General features: G+C 41.3%; 1 protein-coding gene across 6 annotated transcripts in view; it reads left to right on the forward strand.

Moving 5' to 3' along the window:
* NOX4 (NADPH oxidase 4) overlaps positions 1 to 20,568 on the forward strand; it is a 179,821-nt gene extending 159,253 nt beyond the window's left edge. For all 6 annotated transcript variants that reach the window (XM_075919391.1, XM_006118376.3, XM_075919393.1 and 3 more), the window contains 4 exons: positions 2,480 to 2,588; positions 3,984 to 4,052; positions 7,040 to 7,140; positions 13,480 to 20,568. In XM_075919391.1, the coding sequence (XP_075775506.1) occupies positions 2,480 to 2,588; positions 3,984 to 4,052; positions 7,040 to 7,140; positions 13,480 to 13,600 (400 nt within the window). In that variant the 3' untranslated portion in view covers positions 13,601 to 20,568. The remainder of the gene's footprint in view (positions 1 to 2,479; positions 2,589 to 3,983; positions 4,053 to 7,039; positions 7,141 to 13,479) is intronic.
* The last annotated feature ends 372 nt before the right edge of the window (positions 20,569 to 20,940 follow it).

The raw sequence follows: 20,940 nt of genomic DNA on the forward strand, positions 1-20,940 counted from the left end.
TTTTTTTTTAAAGAGAGCCAAAAGATTTTTGGCATGAGTATCTATAGATTAATAATTAAATATAAGTAATAGTATCCCATGGCATGCATATCAGTGATGTGGCATGTTGTAGAATAGATACATCTTGTGTAATGATACTGCAAATTTATCATACACCACAATCTACTGTAAGTGGAGCCAACAATGTATGTTTGACATGCCTTTCACCTCACATTCACTCATAGGGCAGGCCACAAAACACTGCAGCCTCCCGTTTAGGCTGCCTCATTTCACTAGTATGTGTTTGCTCAAGTCAGAAGTATGAATTTATAAGTGCTAGTCCCCAGTGAATCATCTATATTTTTCAGTTTGTTTACACTGAGACATTTATTTTCTTTTATCATTTCAGAATGCTGCTCTGAAGTAAATGGCTACAGCTTATTGTTTCTGTAATGTACATATGATACTTTATTTGTGATGTCATCCCTTATGGTCAGACCATTACCTCCGTTCTGTTTTCTCTCAGCACAAATAACATGCACAATAAGCAGAAGTAAGAGGACAGTATTGTACATGCAGCAGCTGGTGTTGGGACATTAAGGCTGCTGTTTCCCCCATCCAGACACCCAGGGCTTGAAGCCCAGTATAGCCAGCACTTTTCTGCTGGCTATGGAGAGCCCATGTGAGGGGTCAGAGCTCCCACAACCAGCTGCCATGGAGCATTTTCCCACAGCAGCTCCCTGCAGGCTTGCAGTGGAGGAGTCAGACATGTGGAAAGGGGCAGTGGCATGTCCATTGGGTCTATCAGTTACACAGATGTGTTAGCAAAATGGCCCAGAGGTTAGGGTTGGCAGGTGCCTAGTTTTTGATTGGACAGTCTGGTTGAAAAGGGGACCTGGCAGTGTCTGGTCAGATGTGCAGGTGGGAGGGTACTTGCCCGTCTTCAGTCGGGACCATGTCCATGTCAGGCTGGAGCTCTGGATCAGAGGGTATCTGGTTGGGTGCGGAGGGTGGTGGTGAGGATCCAGCTGAGGAGGAAAGGGAGAGCAACAAGCTGTGGTAGCATAAGAATGAGTGGAACAGGACTTGGAAGAAGAGGTGGGGCACTCAGGGGAAGAGGCAGGGGAGGGGAGGGGAGAAGATCCAGTTGGGAGCAGTTAGAAAGTTGGCAATCCTAATGCTGGTATATGAGGCCATAGTAGCTACTGTAACTCATGTGCAGTAGATGTGGAGCAGCTGTATTGTTGTCCCCCAGGGAAGTGGCATTTGGCCCAATACACAGATCTAATGCTGAGCTTTGGAAGTCCTGAATGCAGCTGTGATGGCCTCCATTTCTTTTTGATCTGAAAATAATGTTAAGGGGAAGGATTCTGCCCTCTAAGGCTATGTCTAGACTGCAAGCCTCTTTCGAAAAAGAGCATCTAGACTACAACCAGCACTTTGGAAAAAGCAAGCCGCTTTTTCGAAAGACAGCACCCAGGCAGTCTGGATGCTCTCTTTCAAAAAAGCGCAGTTTGCATTACATAGGGCATTTTTTTGAAAGAGCACTTTAAAAAAAAGGCGTTCTTCCTCGTAAAACGAGGTTTTCTGTGGTTGAAGAAAAGTCCGTGTTCTTTTGATTTACTTTCAGAAGAACATGGCAGCAGTCTAGACGCAGGGGAAGTTTTTGTTTTTTTTAAAAGGCCACTTTTTTTCGAAAAAACCCTGTAGTCTAGATACACCCTATTTGGCTAAATTACAGGTCAGTGAGAAATAATAACATAAAACCAGCCGTGGCTGATGTAAGAAAAAATCATGCAGACTTGGGTGTTGGTTTTTTTTTTTCAAAATCTATTAATCAGTAGATTTTTTTCATGTTTATTTTCTAGCTGTTTCATTGTGATCATCCCTCTTTTACTCAGTTCATGTTTTGTCATGTTAGGAAACTTGACATGTTTTCTAAACTAAATGCCAAAATGCTATGAACATACTTTATCTATTGAAGGCCTTTGGGGACTCTACCTTTGTCTAGCATAGTGGGACTCTGACCTTGTTTAGGCCTCTGCACTATCATAATATAAATATGAAGTAATAATTGAAATCATCTGGTGCTTGCATTCACCTGCATGCCAAATTTGAACCCCACTTTGCTTTGGAGTTGCATTGTGTGAAGTTTGCATTTGTCAGAAAAAGAACAGTTTGGGGAATGACTCTGCTGTACAATTGCAATAAAGCATGTACTATTTGAAATGCAGAGGCAGCTTTGCTTTTAGATAGTAACTTTCATCTTGGCTGTGATGTCTGAAATCCTGTATATGCAGTCAGTGTGCAGCATGTACTGTAAAGAAAGTGTCCATTCCGTGATTTGAGTTCAGTATGTAAGTCCATTATTTTAGAGTGATTTGGGCATTTCAGTGTGATGGGGGGGGAGGGGGGACTCACTTCACAAAATGGAAATTAATATTTGCACAATGAATATAAAGTGTCTTATTTCCCCAAATATATCCTCTTCATTTTAAAGTGATGACTGGCAATGCTACAAGCTCAGAAGACTTTACTTTATTTGGGTGTGCAGGGAAATCCAGTCTTTTCTCTGGTTTGCAGATTTGCTGTGTATGCTGCATAACAAGGTAAAGGGGACAATTACACAGGGTTGGTTTTAAAGGGATACTGACAGTAGCATGCCTGTTTGAATATGTAGATTAATAATAATGTTATTTCCACTAAATATGACTAGGGAAGGCTGGGATTTCAGAGAGACCTGACCAACTTATGTGGTCGGGCAGCAAAATTGCAGATGAAATTTATTGATGATGTGCATGGAGGGACTGGTTCAGAGTCATGTGGGACAAAACCGTGGATGAAATACTGTTTCCCCCTGTTCCCCCCCACCCAGAAGTCAATGTCATTGTTGGCAGTGCCTTCAGTGAAGTCAGGATTTTATCACTTTTTTTTCCCTAAAATAGGCAAGGATGTTGGGACAAGCCCTGAAATCAGGGTTATGTGCTCCTTCTTTGGGGCACACAGTGTACTTGCATGGTCAAGAAGCTTCCTAGAAGGGAAAAGAACATCCATCTAGAGCAGTGGTAACCAACCAATAGATCAGGAGCCTCCTGCTTGCTCTGCAGAGTGTGGGAGAGAGAAAGGGGGGCTCTGATATCAGTATCCCTCTCCCCTCCCGCCCCCCCCACTCCTGTACCCTATCTCCATACAGAGAAAAAGGGATGGAAGGAACTTGGCAATGCAAATCTCTGTCACTTTCACACAGTGTGTGTGTGTGTCTGTCATTCTTGCAAACACACACTGTCCTTCACTCTCATCTCCCGACCCAACCCACATACGTGGGTTGTTGTTTTTGCTTCTTTTACTGCTTGCAAAGTGTTAGTTTTGTACATTTCATAATTTTCATCTCTCACTTACACTTAGATTAAATCCTTTGAGTAGTGAGTTCTAAAATGCCTAACCTGTCATGACTGGACTAATTATCCCTGTGGTAATTGCTGCTCCTGGAAGGCCTTGGAGAAGGGGTGGAGCAGGGATGGGGCCTCAAAGAAGGGGTGGGAAGAAAGTGGGGCAAGGGCGGGAAGGAAGTGGGGCAAGGGTATTTGGGTTTGAGGTAGATCTTACATTGCTCTTAAATTGAAAAAGTGATCTTGAGGTTAAAAAGGTTGGTGACCACTGCTCTAGGGAGTCTGGGTGCATCGTTTCCTTTGGAGAGAAGTGAAAGCCCAGTTCATCTGACGAGCAGACTGAAGGGGGGCAGAGTGTTTATGGGAGCTGGAAGTCATCTCTTTTTCTCAAAACAGAGGTCGGGTAGATTTTTAAACTATTCTTAAGTCTTTTTTTAAAAAGAATGTGTGCACATATCCTGGGATGTGAGGGAGCTTTTGGGTGATGTCATTTTCATTAAAGTGGCCACTGAATCTGCTGTGAAGTTCAAACTTAAGCAAGATAGTGGACAAGAGCAATGACATTCTTATATAAGAAGAGTATTTATTCACTTGATGTTTTCCTGATCCTCCCAGCTTTGGCAGGAAAATCGTCCAGACTACATAAACATCCAGCTGTACCTCAGTCAAACAGATGGGATACAGGTATGTGGCTAAATGCTGTTTGTAAACCTAACTAGACCTTGTGGTTGGGGACCACACAAGCTGCCAGTTAAGCATAAAGTGGAATAATTGCAGATGGGTTAAACAGCGAATAGGGCCTAATTCTCTCAGTGGAACTGCATCACAAGTCCAGTCCCACAGTACTAGTCAACTGAAGTCTGGTAGCATTCAGTTGATTATCAAAGGGCAGAGATCCAGATCTCCCTCTTCTAGGAAAGAGGTCCTTCCAGGCCAGACTACAGACTAAACAGTTGGCAGGGCTTTATGGGAAACTTGCATCATTACTGGACTGAGGATCAGGCTGGGCTAGGTGGAATAATTCTAGCTCCAAACTCTTGAAAGTCAAGCACATTGTGAGAAATGTGCTATTTTTAAAAATCCCTGTTCCTTTCTTTTTGTTTTGGTTTTGTCTGAAGAAGTCAAACTTTGTAAAGTATAGCAGTCAGAAAATGTACTGAACTATTCTTTATCAGATGGTGGCGTATGCCAGTGTAGAGAGTTGGATTCATTTTCCATTGGCTGGAAGGAACCCTGTGTGGCCAATTATACTTGGGTGTGGTGATCTGCATTTTGCTTCCTTTTTGTACTGATATAGTACAGATACAAGGGCCTGATTCTTCAGATGGTTCAAGCACATGAAGACAGGATAAAATAGAGAGTTTTGATGAGAACTATAGCCTAGTATACAGGGCTTATTGCTAGATTCCAGCTAAATAATCTACCAGTAATAATTCTGAAGAAGTCTTCCAAATACTCACTGCTAGTTTCAAATAACTGGACAGGATATCTCTACTGGCATGGGATAATCCAATATATTATTGACAGGTAAGAAATGACTAGGTTCAAGTGAAAACATCCAAGGTAAAGCAGAATGTTAATGAAATGCATCTTAGAATATTTATTTGTACTGACTAGCTATTGAATTTACAATAAAACTTTTTTTTATGGCTGTTTGTTAGAAAAGGTGTTATCAAGTATAGAACTGTATACTACAAGGGCTAAATTTTGTCTTCAGTTACACTGGCATACATCCAGTTTTGGAATAGCTACTCCAGATGCCTCAAAGGAGCACGGCATGTAATTCTCCATTGCCTTGCAACTTGTGCTGTTATTGACACCGATCCAAAGTGACTGCTGCCAAACCAGAATAGTGTCACATTTTACTCATTTCTGCACTGATGTAAATGAGTGATGCAAGATACAGGATAACAGAGACTCAAGTCAATTTTCTTTTTTCAGAAAATGCTTTCATATGTGGTAAACTGGTTTAAGCTTAGAAAGTACTTTTGTATTAGTATAATAGATTGTTTAGATCATTTGATTATGGGGTGAATGTGGAAAATCAGATCAGATATAATTCTTCTCCAACCACATGTTACATTACATTAGAACAGTAAAACAAGGAGCACTAATGCAATGCAGTAAAAACAGGTTTGGCTACATAAAGAGCTCAGCTGGGATTTTTAGAGAGTTAGAATTGCTAGAAGAATATTGGCGTGTAGTCAACCTGTGGAACTCCTTGCCAGAGGAGGCTGTGAAGGCTAGGACTATAACAGAGTTTAAAGAGAAGCTAGATAATTTCATGGAGGTTAGGTCCATAAAAGGCTATTAGCCAGGGGTTAAAATGGTGTCCTTGGCCTCTGTTTGTCAGAGGCTGGAGAGAGATGGCAGGAGACAAATCGCTTGATCATTGTCTTCAGTCCACCCTCTCTGGGGCACCTGGTGCTGGCCACTGTCGGCAGATAGGATACTGGGCTAGAAGGACCTTTGGTCTGACCCAGTACAGCCGTTCTTATGTTCTTATGGGTTCACTCTAAGGACCCAGCTTTGGTGCTTGATACTGTTGATACTGTTCAGAGCTCTGGTTGCCAGATGGTCTCCCCAAAAATACCGGACACCCGGTATTTTTGGTCGAGCAAAAAAAGAAAGGAACGCAGGATAAGTGGCGATCACAACCCCGCCTCCCAGCTGGGACTCCGCAGAAACCTGGCGGGGACGGAGCCGCCCACATCAGGCTTCCGTCCAGTGCCTAGCCGGAAAATTCAGAGAATACTGGACACTGCACATGTCTGGTATTGTCTGATTTTTATTTATTTTTTTTTTACCGGGCAGAGGGCTCAAATACCAAACTGTCTGGTAGAATACTGGACACCTGGCAACCCTATTCAGAGCAAATGTTAACCTATCATCTCAAGGTTTCCCTTCTCACTTTCTCAACTTCGATTATCGTAAGTGTTACTTGCACCAATAGTAAGTAATTGAGTGTTAATGGATAACCGGTTACTTGGTATTCAAGGAGCAGCCCCCTGCCTGCAGCCCACCAGGTCCCTGTGCAGGGCCAGAAGCAGGCAGCCCCGTGGGGAAGTGGCCAGCCCAGCAGGGAATCAGCCCCAGAAGCTCCGCTGGCACCGTGAGGGGCTGCCACCTCTGGCCCTGTAGCCAGAAGTGCCTGGACCGGAGCAACATCCTTCTCCCCACTCAGCTCCAAGCCATATTTAATCATTTATCCATTTAAACATAACATGTAACTAGTTAACTAATGAAATGGTATTTGACATCCCTAGTGGGCAAAAATACTTCAGACAGAAATGTAATTTTTTTCCTATATGGACAGTGTTCCTTTAAGGGTAGCTGTGAAGGCAGATTAGGGAGTGAGTAATGAAAATATAACTATTACCCGATATATTAATTGGCAAATTGATTTAAAAAGTAATTCAGAGACTAATAAGCAGTTATGTAAAAGACAGCACTGAGTCCTAAAGATAGCTGTTCAACAGGCAGGGAGCGAAGGCATTGATGTATAGAAATGGCTGCAATTTAAGTGTTACCGTTTTGTTACTTACTTCAGTTTTTACATTTCAGCTATTTGGTAAACCAGCAAGGGCATGTACAAGACCAGTAGGGAAGCTCTGAGTGAGGTGTAACTATTTACAAAACTGCACAGTGACTTTATTTATTGTTTCTCACAGAAAACTATTGGGGAAAAATATCAAGTCCTGAATTCAAGACTTTTGATTGGACGACCTCATTGGAAACTCCTTTTTGATGAAATAGCCAAGTGTAACAGACAGTAAGTACCAATCTTGATGGGTTGTGCTACAGTTTGAGGGATGGGAATTGTATATGTTTAATAAACAGCTCTATTTATATGGAAATGACTTTGGGGTTTATCTTATCATGTAACATTCAAACTAGCGATGTTGATATTATCTAATGTGTTGCAGTTGTGAGATGCAATGTAAAATAAAACCTTTCAGTTTGAGCAATCAGAGCAGTTCATCTCCTGCGACTAAACTGTTCAATGGCCCAGGCAATAAAAATTGTATTTCTGTGTCTCTACACAAAGATTGTGAATGTTTTAATCCTTTGCGGCAATCAGTATCTACTTTGCAACAGATGCCAGTTTTATGGTGAAAGATGAAATTGGTGTTTTGTGCAGTTACTTTTACGATTTATAGTTTGACTGATAGAAATGCAACAGTAAGACACTGTTCCTATCCTGCTGTGTTATGTCTTTATTCAGAGAATATATTTTCTTTGGGAGGTACCAGTGCTATTTTTTATTGAGAGCCGATTCTGTAATCGGTGCAGTACAAAGCAGAGCTTACAGTCTAAACAAGGCAGATGTAGAATAAATGAGATACACACCAAATTATTGACCCACCTCTTCTGGATTTAATTGAAACCAGCTGTTTAAACATAGTGTCAATGAGACTGGTTTCTGAGGATTAACTCTTGGGAATAACTGAGCCCCAGCACATCTTATTGATCTCAGTGTGAGTGCTTGGTTTGTGGTATCTCTCGGGGTCAGGACCTAAGATATGATCTATACACTGTGGTGCTAATCTTGCTGTTTCACCAGAGTAGCAAAGTGCCCCCCACAGTGGAGCCATGCTCCTTGTTAGGGAGTTAATGTAATGCAAATCAGTATATATTAATACCACTCAGTACTGTGCAGGAAGGAAGGCAGGAACTGGGGCCTAGCTAGAGATGTGTACTCCCTTTGCAACCAGGGGAGTAGCTCCGGGCTGTCCTGTTTTTTTTATGTTGCAGGGAGATAGGGGCATGCCAGAAGAGATGGGGGAAGAATGTGGGAGGGGTTGATCCTGTAATCACAGCCTCCTGCATAGTTTGGAGAATCTTAACCCTGTGAGTGTCATTCTTATTTCTTTCTTAATCTTTTACCCATTGGCTGTGTCTAGAATGGCAAGTTTTTCTGGAAAACCAGCCGCTTTTCCGGAAAAACTTGCCAGCTGTCTACACTGGCCGCTTGAATTTCCGGAAAAGCACTGACAATCTCCTGTAAGATTGTCAGTGCTTTTCCGGAAATATTATGCTGCTCCCGTTCGGGCAAAAGTCTTTTTCCAAAAGACTTTTGCGCAAAAGGGCCAGTGTAGACAGCACAGTACTGTTTTCCGCAAAAAAGCCCTGATCGCAAAAATGGCGATTGGGTCTTTTTTGCGGAAAACCACGTCTAGATTGGCCACGGACGCTTTTCTGCAAAAAGTGCTTTTGCAGAAAAGCATCCTGCCAATCTAGACGCACTTTTCCAAAAATGCTTTTAACAGAAAACTTTTCCGTTAAAAGCATTTTCAGAAAATCATGCCAGTGTAGACGTAGCCATTCTGTTTTTAAACAACCAGAATAATGTGAACTACCCTTCTTTCTCTTGTGAGATTCTTGCAAAGCCAAATGCACGTCACTTTCAAGACATTTTTTATTATTTTTCCTGTCTCCTTTTCATCTCCTCGCTCCTGGTTAAATCCTCAAGAACCCGTTTTCCTTAGTCATTGTATCTCTGAGGTGCTCATCCCCTTGATTTCTAAGTAGCATATCTTGAATTACCTCAGTAATGCCTCTGCATCCTTGGCTGTGTACATCTTTCAGATTATTTGTAGACTTTTAGGATGCTCTTCCTCAGACCATATTACCCCTTTGCTAAGTCTGTATATTTGTTATGTAAGGCCACCATCCTGTAGACACTTTAGTTATGTGCTCTGTTTAGATAAGGACAGAAAAGTTCCATTAAGTTTTATGGAACTACCAGCTGCAAATTCTGTTTCAATAACTCACCCTATTTCAGTTTTTCACCTCTCCTACCTTTTGTTGCTTCTCCTTCTTCTTCCCATTTTCCAGTAACTCCCTCTGAATGGCCCTGGTGTAATATTCACACCAGTAAATAAAGGCAAGTCAAAGAGTGCCTCTTTTAGCCCAACAAGTCTGGCATTAGCATTTGGGATTTCAGACGAGTTTGCAGACACACAGGTTTGTAGTCCTGGTTTGGTGACAGGTATTTCCCAGTTTTTTTTATTTTATATTTCTAGAAAACAAAGAGCAGGTTAGACAAACACCAGTCAGGAATGGTCTAGATAATTCTTGAGCTTGCCTAATGCAGGGGACTGGATTAGATGACCTCTTGAGTTGCCTTCCAATTGATTCGATGGCTCTGGCTACTAAAAGTCCTACATAAATATGCAACTAGAGATGCTCTCATCTGTTCAGCCATATTGTTCGTTTTGGTTGCTTGAGTTACAGATGGAGAAAGCTCATATAAGGCCTGCTAGAACATAATAGTTCTGTGCACTAACAGTTTAATGCATCCAGCATTGAGTTCATATTTTTGTAGCTGAACTAAGAGGAGCAAAAGTGCACCATCTACTGTTGATATTTTATACCACATCTACAATCCCATGTATTCACACTGGAACAATTCATAGCATATGTTATGAATCCTGTTTTCAGGATTTTCATGTAATCTATTTATAACCACCCTTTTTTGTGGTTCTTGTATCAACAGAATAAAAACATGCTATTTACTTTTGAGATATTATCATAGCTTTTGAATTTTGCTGGAACCAAATGGCCCATGCTTCTTATACTGCCGAGAATGAACTAGATAGGAGAAACAAAAACAAGGAGGGAAAAAGGGTATGTAAAATAAGACACATTTTCTCCATGCTGGAGAAGAAAATCCTCTAAAAGGAATAAACAACATGGTTTAGAATCATAAAATCTCAAGTTCTAGCTGTGGCTCTTATTCTATTGCCAGTCATGTCATCTCTTCCTCAATTACGCCATGTGTAAAATGGGAATAATTATGCTTACCCTCCTCCTTGCCTCACAGGAATGTTCTGTGGTTTGATGGATTAGTATTTGCATAACATTTTGAAAATAGAATGCACTATAATTCACTATATCAGTGCTAACATTTACTTGGAAGGATGGCCTAATGGTTAGGGCACTGACATGCTTGGGACTTAAGAGACCTGAATTCAATTTCTGGCTCAGCCGCAGACTTCCTGTGTGACCTTGGGCAAGACAGTTAACCTCTCTTTGACTCAGTTTCTTGCTCTAAAATGCTCCCTATCGGTTAATGATTGTGTGGGGCTGAGATACTATGGTGATTATGGTCATGTAAGTACCTAGAATGACAGTGATACTGTATTAGTTACTCAGCAACTCGGTGTACTTAATTAAATCAATGGAAAAAAACATTTAATAACATTAGGGTTTGTATTAAATACACAATAAGAAAAAAGAAGATTCAAAGCTTACTTGCTCTTCTCCTCCTCTGCAACAGCACAAATTGTCTCATTTTCAGAAGTGTTTGGCATGAATAAACCCTTGGAGAACAGTAGCCAATAATTTGATCAGAACATCTAGAAATCAGGCCACTTATTTTTGCTCCCATTGTGAATAGAGTAATACCGGAGCATTATGGCAATGGAAATCAGTGTAAATACCCACACATTCAGCGCCCCCTTCCTACTGTTGTGTAACACGGTAAACTATATGTGAATTATGGAAGCAGTATTGTAATGCATCTGCACAAGGCCTTCGTTTTGGATGCCCACGCAACCATATTTGTGACATTTCCTGATTTTGCAATACTAATATTCGCTTCTCTTAGTTGTATGAAGTCAGTTGCCACCTATTATTCAAGTTGCATAATTATGGATTTGGCTGGCTAACTTTAGATATCTAAATTTAAAAGTGTGGACCAAAGACTTTTTTGTATAATAAATAGTCTTCTTTCAATGGCAGATAGTTCCATAATTTTGTCAGTACCCATAGATTATACTTTAATTTTTCTCATCAGTGCAGTTTAGGAGATTAGGCAATTAACTGCCACCGGAAAAAGTGGCTGTGCAGGCAGGATGTGGGGACTCGGAGCCCTGAGAGGCTATCTCCTGCTCCACCTCCTCCTGCCACCGCCTCAGCCACCATGGCTGCCAGAGCTGAACTTCTGTGAACAGCCAGGTTGAGCTCTGACAGCCACTGTGCCCAATAGCCAGCAGTTCATGGACTGACATTGGTCCATGCGCTAGTGGTTGGCAAACGCTGACTTACAGTATAATTTTATTTTAACTTCCTCCAGACTATATTGCTCTAATTTGTTTAAGTGAATGTCATGTGGGACTATGTTGAAAGCCTTACTGAAATCAAGATATATCACAGCTACTGTTTCCTTCTATTCACTTGGCCAGTAACTCTGTCAAGGAAGGAAATTAGGTTGGTTTGGCACAGTTTGTTCTTGATAGATCCTTGCTGAATATTTCGTATAACCCAATTTTTTTCCAGGTGCTTACAGATTGGTAGTTTATTAATTTGTTGCAGTATCTGTCCAGGTATCCAATCTAGGCTGATGGTGTATATTTTTTGTTCCCCTTTTTTAAAATGGGTATTAAGCTTTCCCCTCACTAGTCTTTTTGGACCTCTCCTCTCCTCTGGGAATTCTCAAAGATCATTGCTAGCAGTTCCAAGATGGCTTCAGCTAGTTCCTTAAATTCCCTGGAATTAATTTTATCAGGTCCTGCAGATTTCTCTAAATATTTTAACCTGTTCCTTACTTATTTCATAATATTATATTTATAATAATCTACTATATATTTTAGAGAGTGTTTTTGTCTGTCTGTTCAAGAACTTTTCCTAAATGGTAAGAGCTAGGACCACCAAATTCGTATACAGCTTCCTCTTACCATAATTTAAAGCAATGTACAGGTTTGGTTTTGCCAGGAAAATGGGATGTACTTCGAATGGGATTGCTTCCCATAAAACCATACAGAAAAGAAACAGAATCACCAGACTGGTGAAAGGGACTGGCTGGAGGCCAGGACTGCCCCAGTCCCGAGCCTCCCATTCCCCAGGTGCCCTTCAGGGACGGTGGAGTCTGAGGCGCCCCTTCTGTCCCGCCAGATTTGTACAGAGATGTTGGTGGCTGTTCCCCTTTGAAACTGTAAGGGAGAGAGGGGAAAGTGCACAAACATCATTTAGTTAAGGACCCAATCTACATTGGGTAAACTTAGTCCCATTTTCGTTACATTTATATTCTTTTTTTTGTCTTTTTGTCTGTCCCCCAAACTGTGCCAAGGGATTAAATCAGATAGGATTACATTTTCAGCAGTGACAAGTAGCTGTGGATCAAATCTCACTAACTTAAATTACCCCCTCTCCTCCAAAAAAGCACACAAACTCCAACCTATAGTAGAAGAACATTAAGGTTTCATGGGTGAGCACTCAAAAGCGAGGAAATGTCATGAATAAGGTTTCATGTGCCTCCTTTCCTCCTTCCCTCTCTGCGTGTGCATTGCAATATAGTCTTCCATTTTGTTCAATGGGATCTGAATCTGGAGCATGTTCAGCAGTCCATTCTGAAGGTGCTACTTCAATGATTCAGTTACCATAAATCCAGTTTAACTGGCATTAATTGAAGACAATGCAATAAACTAATTTATAGCTGCCTTTTTTTTCTGGAGTGATGCAAAATAGCTGGAGTACATCCGTGAATCTAGGCTCATGATTTTTACCACAGATTAAGGGAAGGGGCATATTCTGGTTTTGGTTCTCATAAGCCTCTGACATGCATAGAAGGAGGGCAGAATTTCTGTCTAAATGTTTAAATCAAGAACATTACGGAAATAAAGGCATTCTGGTACTGCTAGAAGTAATGCATGATCTGGTGGTAGTGCTTCCTTTTAATTAGAGTATTGAATCCTAATAGACTTGATTGTGATTCCAGTGTGGTATAAATGAAAAGTTACACTAATGAAATAATTGAAGCAGCACAAATTTTTATAGTGAGGTTGATTAACCAGTGGAACACATTACCAATTGGAATGGTGGATTCTTCATCTCTTCATATCTTCAAATTAAGCCCACATGCCTTTTTGGAAGATGTGTATTGATCAAACACAAGTAAATGCACTCAGTACAGGGGCAACTGGGTGAAAATTCTGATTGCCACACCTGCTATACAAGAGGTCAGATTAAATGAACTAATGGTCCTTTCTGGTCTTAAAATATATTGTGTAATTCTGTGGCAAGTGAGTTTAGAATCTGGTTCTATGTACCTTTAGACAGGACTCTTGATTTATCTGTCATGTGGTGACTCACTTTTTATTCTTGATAGGAAAACAGTTGGCGTTTTCTATTGTGGACCAAATGAAATCTCCAAGGTACTCCACAAATTAAGCAACAGCAACAACTCCTATGGGACAAGGTTTGAATACAATAAAGAATCCTTCAGCTGAAAGTCTATGGGACTGACAGGACTCTATGGAAGAAAGAAGTGCAATTATTTTTTGTAAGACTTCAGAGTCAGAGCTTTGTGTTAAGCACACACAATGTACCAAAGAGTAGCAGGTTCTTATTTATGAATATTTAAAACTCTGAAACAGGGAGAGTTGAGCAGAGTACCAAGCCACATCAAGTGTTTATGCTCAAAGCCAAAAGGGCTCAAAGAATATTTGTTATGTTGGAAGGGATGATTCATTTATCAATGTATAAATTACTGGTAATTTTAAAAAAACAGGGAAATGCATAGTTGCTTTTATGGCTGATTCAAAAACAATCTATGGAATGTCTGAAATTTCTCCACTTCAGCTTGCTAACCTCAGTCCTCTGAAAATGGGACTGGTTAAATACCAGATTGATCAGAATTAAAAATGCTTTGCAAGACAGACTCTTTACTGGCACATAAATGAAATGGTTTTGAAATGGAGAAACTCCAGGCAAAAATATTAAATGATTTAAATATTGCAGATTGGGATTCTGCATATAAGATTATTCTCCCTAGCTGCCTCCATACTGAGTACTGTCTGGTAGGGCTATATGTGGAGGGTGCACCCCGGAGTGTGGGAAAGTGAGTGCAACCCTATGAAAGCTCCAGGCCGAATCCTATGGTAGTATAAATTTACAAGTGATGTGGAAATTGACCCAAGAGGATACACGGTAAACTGATATAACTTGCCCCAGGTTGACACGGAGAGGGTTTTCAGGAAGTGTATGATATATGCACATAGCTAGAGTTAGATCAGGAAAAGCAACTAGAAGCAGAAGGTAAGGTCGAATTTTGCTGCTGTATCCCCAAGTCAGCATGGACGTCACAGACCCTTTGCGCACACAACTGCAGGATGAATGAGTTCAAGCTGCACTTTTTAGGTTGCTGTTGCATTTACAACTCATGCACTCTAGAGTGTCTCAAGCTCACTCCAACCTCTCAGATGACTTAGTGGAGTGATGCTGAATGACACCGATATAACTGAGAGAACTGGGGCACATGTGTCATTGTCATCAACATTTTCTAATATAGGTAAGAATTAGCCTTAATTGCTGTGACTTTTTGCTTCGTGTGTGCTAATGGGAAGCCTAGCCCGGTCTACAGAATAATATTATTGTTTTTCTTTCCCAGAGCTTTTGAATAGCTTTTCAAATGTCTCTTCTACCACTCATTCCCAACCTATGCACAATAACTGCGGGAAATCAGAACTCAGTGGTCCCCAGGGCCAATATTCCCCCTGTTCCATTACTTTGATCTCCTTTATTTCTTCTCTAATCCTCCCCAGTTCTGTTTCCTCATGGTAAAGTTCTGCTCTGAGGATAATAGGGAACTAAAGATGTACAAAATCAGGGTCTCATCCTTAGCTGGCACAGATCAGTATAGTTCCATTGATTTGAATAGAACATCATTAATTTATACCAGCTACTCTGGCCCATAATCCTCACACACTGCTCAAGAGCATCACCTCTGCAATGTTTGTGGCATACACTGAAGCCGGAGGGTGTCAGTGCCCCTCATAAGGAAGTGAGTTTTGCCCCCGAAAGCTCATGATACTATGTGAATATATATTTGTTAGTCTCTAAGGTGCTACAGGACTACTCGTTACTCATAACTGTGGCTTTCCTATATGTTAGCACGTTGCACTTTGATTTACTTTATGGCTCCCAACTCAGCTTTTTTTTTTATCACCAGGGCTTTTTAATTTTCAGCACACAGAAGTGGCCCTGTACTGGTGTCTGATAATATAAAGGTCTGCATGACGAAGGGTGTATTCTTTCAGTAGCTCATATATTGGCTTGCTGTGTGTGTGACAAGTGAAAATGAGTTTGGTCTCTGCTTTTGCAGCTGCTGCTCAGGAGACGCCTTGACTGGCATAGTAGGACTGAAGGGTCTTGGCAGAGAAGTGTGGAAAAAATTGCCTGGCACTTGTCTGTGCCACAAATAGACAAATGCCCCCAACCCTTGACTTTACTTATCTTGAAGTGAATGAAGAGGGAGGGAGGATGGTTGTGTTCAGATTGGCTGGGATTTGCAATGGAACCTAAAAGAGTTAGGTGCCCAAATCCAATTGAAGTTCAATGGCAGACTAAATCCCACCCACTAATTTCTGGGCCTAATTCACTAAACGATGTGTAGATTACTAGAATTTCAAGGCCAGAAGGGACCATTCAGCTAATCAGACCTTCTGCAGATAGTTTCCACAATGTAAAACTGGAGAATGAGACTTTGTATTAATAATTTATTTTTCTATTGCCATCTGTTTTAGCTCAATAGTAAACACAATGCTGCCAGCAGTCTGTGTAATCAAGAGATATTGTCTTACACAAGGGACGCAGGCTTGTGGTTTAGTTTATGACAAGTGATATCATACCTGCATTTGTTAACCCCAAGCAGTGATATACTGGTCATTCTTCTATTGCTTTAGGTTCTATAGCAACTACCTACAAAAATGTTTGTGGTAGCTTGCTTCCTCTCTGGCATGCAAAAAGCAACACTTTTTGAGATTGACACAGCTCCACTACAAGGGTTGTCTTATTATTAAAAGACTAATGAACTGTCCTCTTGATCCAAATGGTAGGAGAAACTGAACTTATAAATTTTAGGAAACTAGTGTATAGAAGTGAATTAATTAAACTCTTGGCTTAGACTTCTATCTAAACCATTGTTTTTTCTGATCTTGCAAGGGGGAAAGGGAGCATCACTTCGCTTCTTTCTATCTCAGTTTGCCCATCTATAACATTGGGTTAATATCTACCTCAAAGGGGTTTTGTGAGGCTTAAATTATGTTTTTGATGGCAGCGCTGCAACAAAAGGTGTGATGCAATGGTTTTGTATTTTTATTTGAATTATTTTTGTGGTGCTCCTTCAGTCTGAGTACTCTCTCTATAGTGTGGTGTGAATTGAAGAGGAGGCTCAAAGCCTGAATGACTTTGCTTTCCTTGAGGCATGTGTTTGACAGCAGCAAAAAGATGAAGAGATAGGGATTGTGACACCGAAATCTAGCTTTGTTGACTTTAGTAGCAGCAAATGTTGTTGACAAATAGATCTTTCTGGAGGCTGCACTGCGCACTGTGCTTTAGAGTGCACAGACTGGCAAAAACCAGTGCAGTGCCCTTCTCCTACACAGCATTTTCACCCTTAAGCCAAGAAGTTATAAAAAATAACAATAAATGCCAGGAAAGTCAGAGGATGCTGACAACATTTAATTTCACATTTACGGATCAGCCACATTTACATAACTGAATGTCTCTTTGTGCTTTGAAACATGCCATATAAGCCAGGCTGTCAGCAGCTCCCTACTGTTAGGGAGAATCCCTCTGGATATTGCACCACTTCTTGCTTGATGCTTCACAAAGCAGCCAACCCACTAGCATTCTCTCAGCAGGTGCCTTTTCCTGTCTGCCTGATGTATCACCAATGGTCCAGTGCTTTTGTTTTTGTGCATTTCAGATGGCAGGAGCTCATCTCACCCCATGATCGAGGCGCGCGCGCGCACACACACACACACACGAGTTGCTGAGTGTGGTGCAGAAGACTAATGCAATATTTACATTGATGGCTACTGATACTCACATCAGTAATCCCGGAGACTTTACTGTGACTGCTTGTGAGAAAGTACTCATCCTTGTGACTAGGAGTTGTATAATTGCACCTGCATGGGGTCAACTGGGGATCTGGTAGGGCTGGTAAAGGTTGAAATTCCTCTGTGCCATTTGCAGGCCTATTCCTGTGTTGCAGTGCCACACTTCCACAGGCATTCTTTCAGTCCCCATGCTAATACTAGGGGCTGCTTCTCCTAAGGATAATTGGATCTGGATAGTCAACATCCTGTGGCCTGTTCACAAATCTTTCACAGCCACCTATTTGGGGCTAGCATGGAGACCCCTTCCATAGCTCACAGGGCGTGCAGCCACACACACGGTCTTTAGCACTATCCCACTATAGAAGTTTTGTAGAGATCCTTGCCTAGAGGCTTTCTGCAGTTTGGTTGAGTTTCAGCTCTCATGTGCAATGGGGGCATCCTCAGTGAGGGAGAAGAGCTAAAGGTGAATGTTGGCATAAGAGCAAAGGGCTGTCAACCAGCCATGAGTACATTCAGGCTGGAAATTAGAAGGTTTCCAACTATCAGAGGAGTGAGGTTCTGGAACAGCCTTCCAATAGGAGTTGCTGCCAGAAATCTAACTGACTTTAAGATGGAACTTGCTAACGTAATGCTGGCAGGTGGTACCAAACCTGGAAGCTTTGCAGCTTAGTGCATGAGACTTTACCACTTGAGCTAAAAACCAGCTGCCTCTCATCTACAGCTGTAGTGCACACACATTCTCTATCTCTGTAAATAGCCTAAGTGCCACTACATGGGACTGAACCATGCCCAGTAGGTGTGTGGGTTACACTTACATTTATTAATGGGATTATATGATGGTTTCCTGCAAGAGCAGGGTCTGGACTGGATGACTCGGGAGCTCCCATCTGGTCCTATGTTGATGATTTGCATGTCTCTTTTTAGTAGACCTGCCTTGAAAGCAGCCACTTCTGATCTCATGCTGACATAACCCAATGGGCTTCACTAGACTATCTCTAGATTCACATCTGGCACAAACAAGAACAGAATTCATTTCATGGCTTTAAATCCTACTATCATGTGAATGGAAGGAGAATAGCCAACTATAGGAGTTGGGTGGGAAAGGGTTGATAGCAGAAAAGGCCGCTTTAAAAAAAAAAAATCACAGGAGTAAAGGTTTAGCAGGAGGGTTGTTCTCCACGCTGCAGCCTTAGAGCAAAACCTGTATTCTGAGAGAGCTAACCAATCAGGATGGTTTTAAACCAAAAGCCATTGTTGAAGAAACCTGCAGGAAACTAAGAAGTTGTTGCCAGTAGCAGCCAAGGAACAAGAAGACACTGTTATTAAAAAGCAAGGTTTATTTGTAACAAAATAACTTGTAGGCGGATTAATTTCTACCTCGGCAGAGCAAGCAGTCATTTCATATGCATGTCAGCATGATTTAAGAAAAAGCTGGATCTGCTCCTCTGTAGATTATACATCCCATTTTACTACCAGTTCTTTTTTTTCTCCCCACAAATTAAAGGCACCATTTTTAAAAGAGTTCAACACTACAGTTTAGAAGCTAATGAAAATGTCTCAGGCTTGCAAACTGAACTGACCTTTCTGCTAATGGAGGTGCATTTTGCATGGGTTTGTACGCACCAATTGGGAAGCTTCCACTATGCTCTGAATTGTAATATTGAATCTGATTTTCCTCTGGTGTAAATCAGGAGCAATAAGCTGCCATGAGGTTTCTGTCAAGATGCATTGATGAAAGAACATGTCACTAAAATGGTCCCCATATGAGCCTAATCCATCAAGGAGCTGAGCCAAAATCCTGGAGGTTTTAAAGATCTGCCGCTAAAGCTGAGGGTTCTAAATGCCATGAGTTGGTCAGAATCAGGTCCTGGGACACCATTCACTGGCTCAATGTGCGCAACACTTTGTCATGCACAGAGGTTACAAGCAGGAAACACTCTTTCTTCAGGTGCTTATACTCATTATGTTAATTAGTAATCACTGCTGTATTATTTCCTTTGCCTGCCTTGTAGCACTGAGGGGTGCAGTTACAGTCTTACAGAAATCCATCACATGATTTGCTAAGTACATGATGGGCCCACTTCTGAACACCCCTCAGTTTCCGTGATCTTCAATGGGCACAGACGTAGCTTAGTGCTTTGGGGAGTGGGAGCCACTGACCTCAGCAGAGCTATGACAGTGGATGCCAGTGGAGGATACACAGTATTATAATGGAGGAGGTGGTGAAAGCCACAAATCAAATGACAGCCTGGCTTTTAGCAGAGACATTGAAAGTCTGAGCACAGGACCATGTCAAATTTCAATAAAATCACCCACATGCAACAGAAGTTCATCCCTCTGTGCCTCCTGCGAAATCTTACCATCCCCCGACCAGAGATGTATACCTTTTGCTTGGTGGTTTGTAATAATCCTAGCCAGGGGAGAGAGAAGCAGGAGAGCTATGAAATAATCCTGAAGCTGCAGGTAAATGGTGTCATAATACATTAATCAAATGATCCATCAAGAAAAAAGCTCTGTAACTAGGAGGGAGGGAGAAGGATATGGGATAGATAGGAAATAATTAGACCCAGGGACCAGTCATGATGGGGAAGGGAATTTTTCCCTGTTTTACCAAGCTCCATAGGTATCATTTCCATTGTCAAATAAGGTGCAGATATTTTATCTCAAGGATTGTGAACTAATGCTTGTAAAGAAAACCTTTCCTATGCAAAAATCAGAGTTAAAATACCAGCACTCAGAGGAAATCTGGAATAATTTAGTAAATGCCTTAGAAGTATGTAGTACATTTGAAATACAAATACCACTGGCTAGTTCTAATTTACCATTTTTAACAGGCTGTATCAGCATCTGTCTTCTGTATTTTATTTTTGGAGCCTTTTTAACTCTTCCTTGACACACTGTTTGCAAGCACAGCCCTGCTCTCTGACTATAAGTGGTACTGACAGTTTGATAAATAAATCTTGGGGTAGTTGCTGTTGACCTTAGGTAAGGACAAACTTGAGAAGAAATGTTACATAAGTGTCTACTGTACAGAGCAACACTGAGGGGATAAAAGCTGCTGCATTGCTTCTGGTGTACCAGTAGCACATTAGAATTCTGTCATTGCAAGGTCACAGTTAGTCTTATATTCCTCCACCCCAGGGAAGAATTTTAGAGGGGAAAAAGAGTGAGAACCTTCTCACAGTGGAAAAATGTAACCAAGAATATATTAACCTATATCGGAACATTTATTTCAGCTGGAAACACAGTATCAGTTCTTTCAGGGATGTACAATCCTTTCCTGGGTCAGAGCAGACTTGTTTGCCTGTTAGAAATGTAACACTTGCTTTGAACAACATAAATAAAGGATACCAGCATTGTCTGCTGCCATTAATAATCCCCGAGAAAGGCAAAAGACCTGAGTTGCACTCAATGCAGGAGGAACAGAAATGTTGCACATCCTTCTTTCTAAACTCCCAGGAAGAGGCAAGCTATAGACAGAAAAACATAGCAACTTGGAAGAGGAGTACAGCAGCTATGTGAGTAAACCCAGTCAGGATTTTTTCCAAAACATGTTTTTCTTCGGGAAATGTTGATTTATCAAAACTAACGCTGTGAGTGGAAGTGTTCAGATTTTGACAATTTCCTCAGGACCAGACTGGAAATTCATATACCACTACCTTCCTAGCAACACAAGGTTCCATTCTTTGTCCCCTTCCTATGGCGTTACCCTTCCTAAGATGCACCAT

This window comes from Pelodiscus sinensis, chromosome 1, assembly GCF_049634645.1.
Source record: "Pelodiscus sinensis isolate JC-2024 chromosome 1, ASM4963464v1, whole genome shotgun sequence".
Lineage (NCBI taxonomy): Eukaryota > Metazoa > Chordata > Testudines > Trionychidae > Pelodiscus > Pelodiscus sinensis.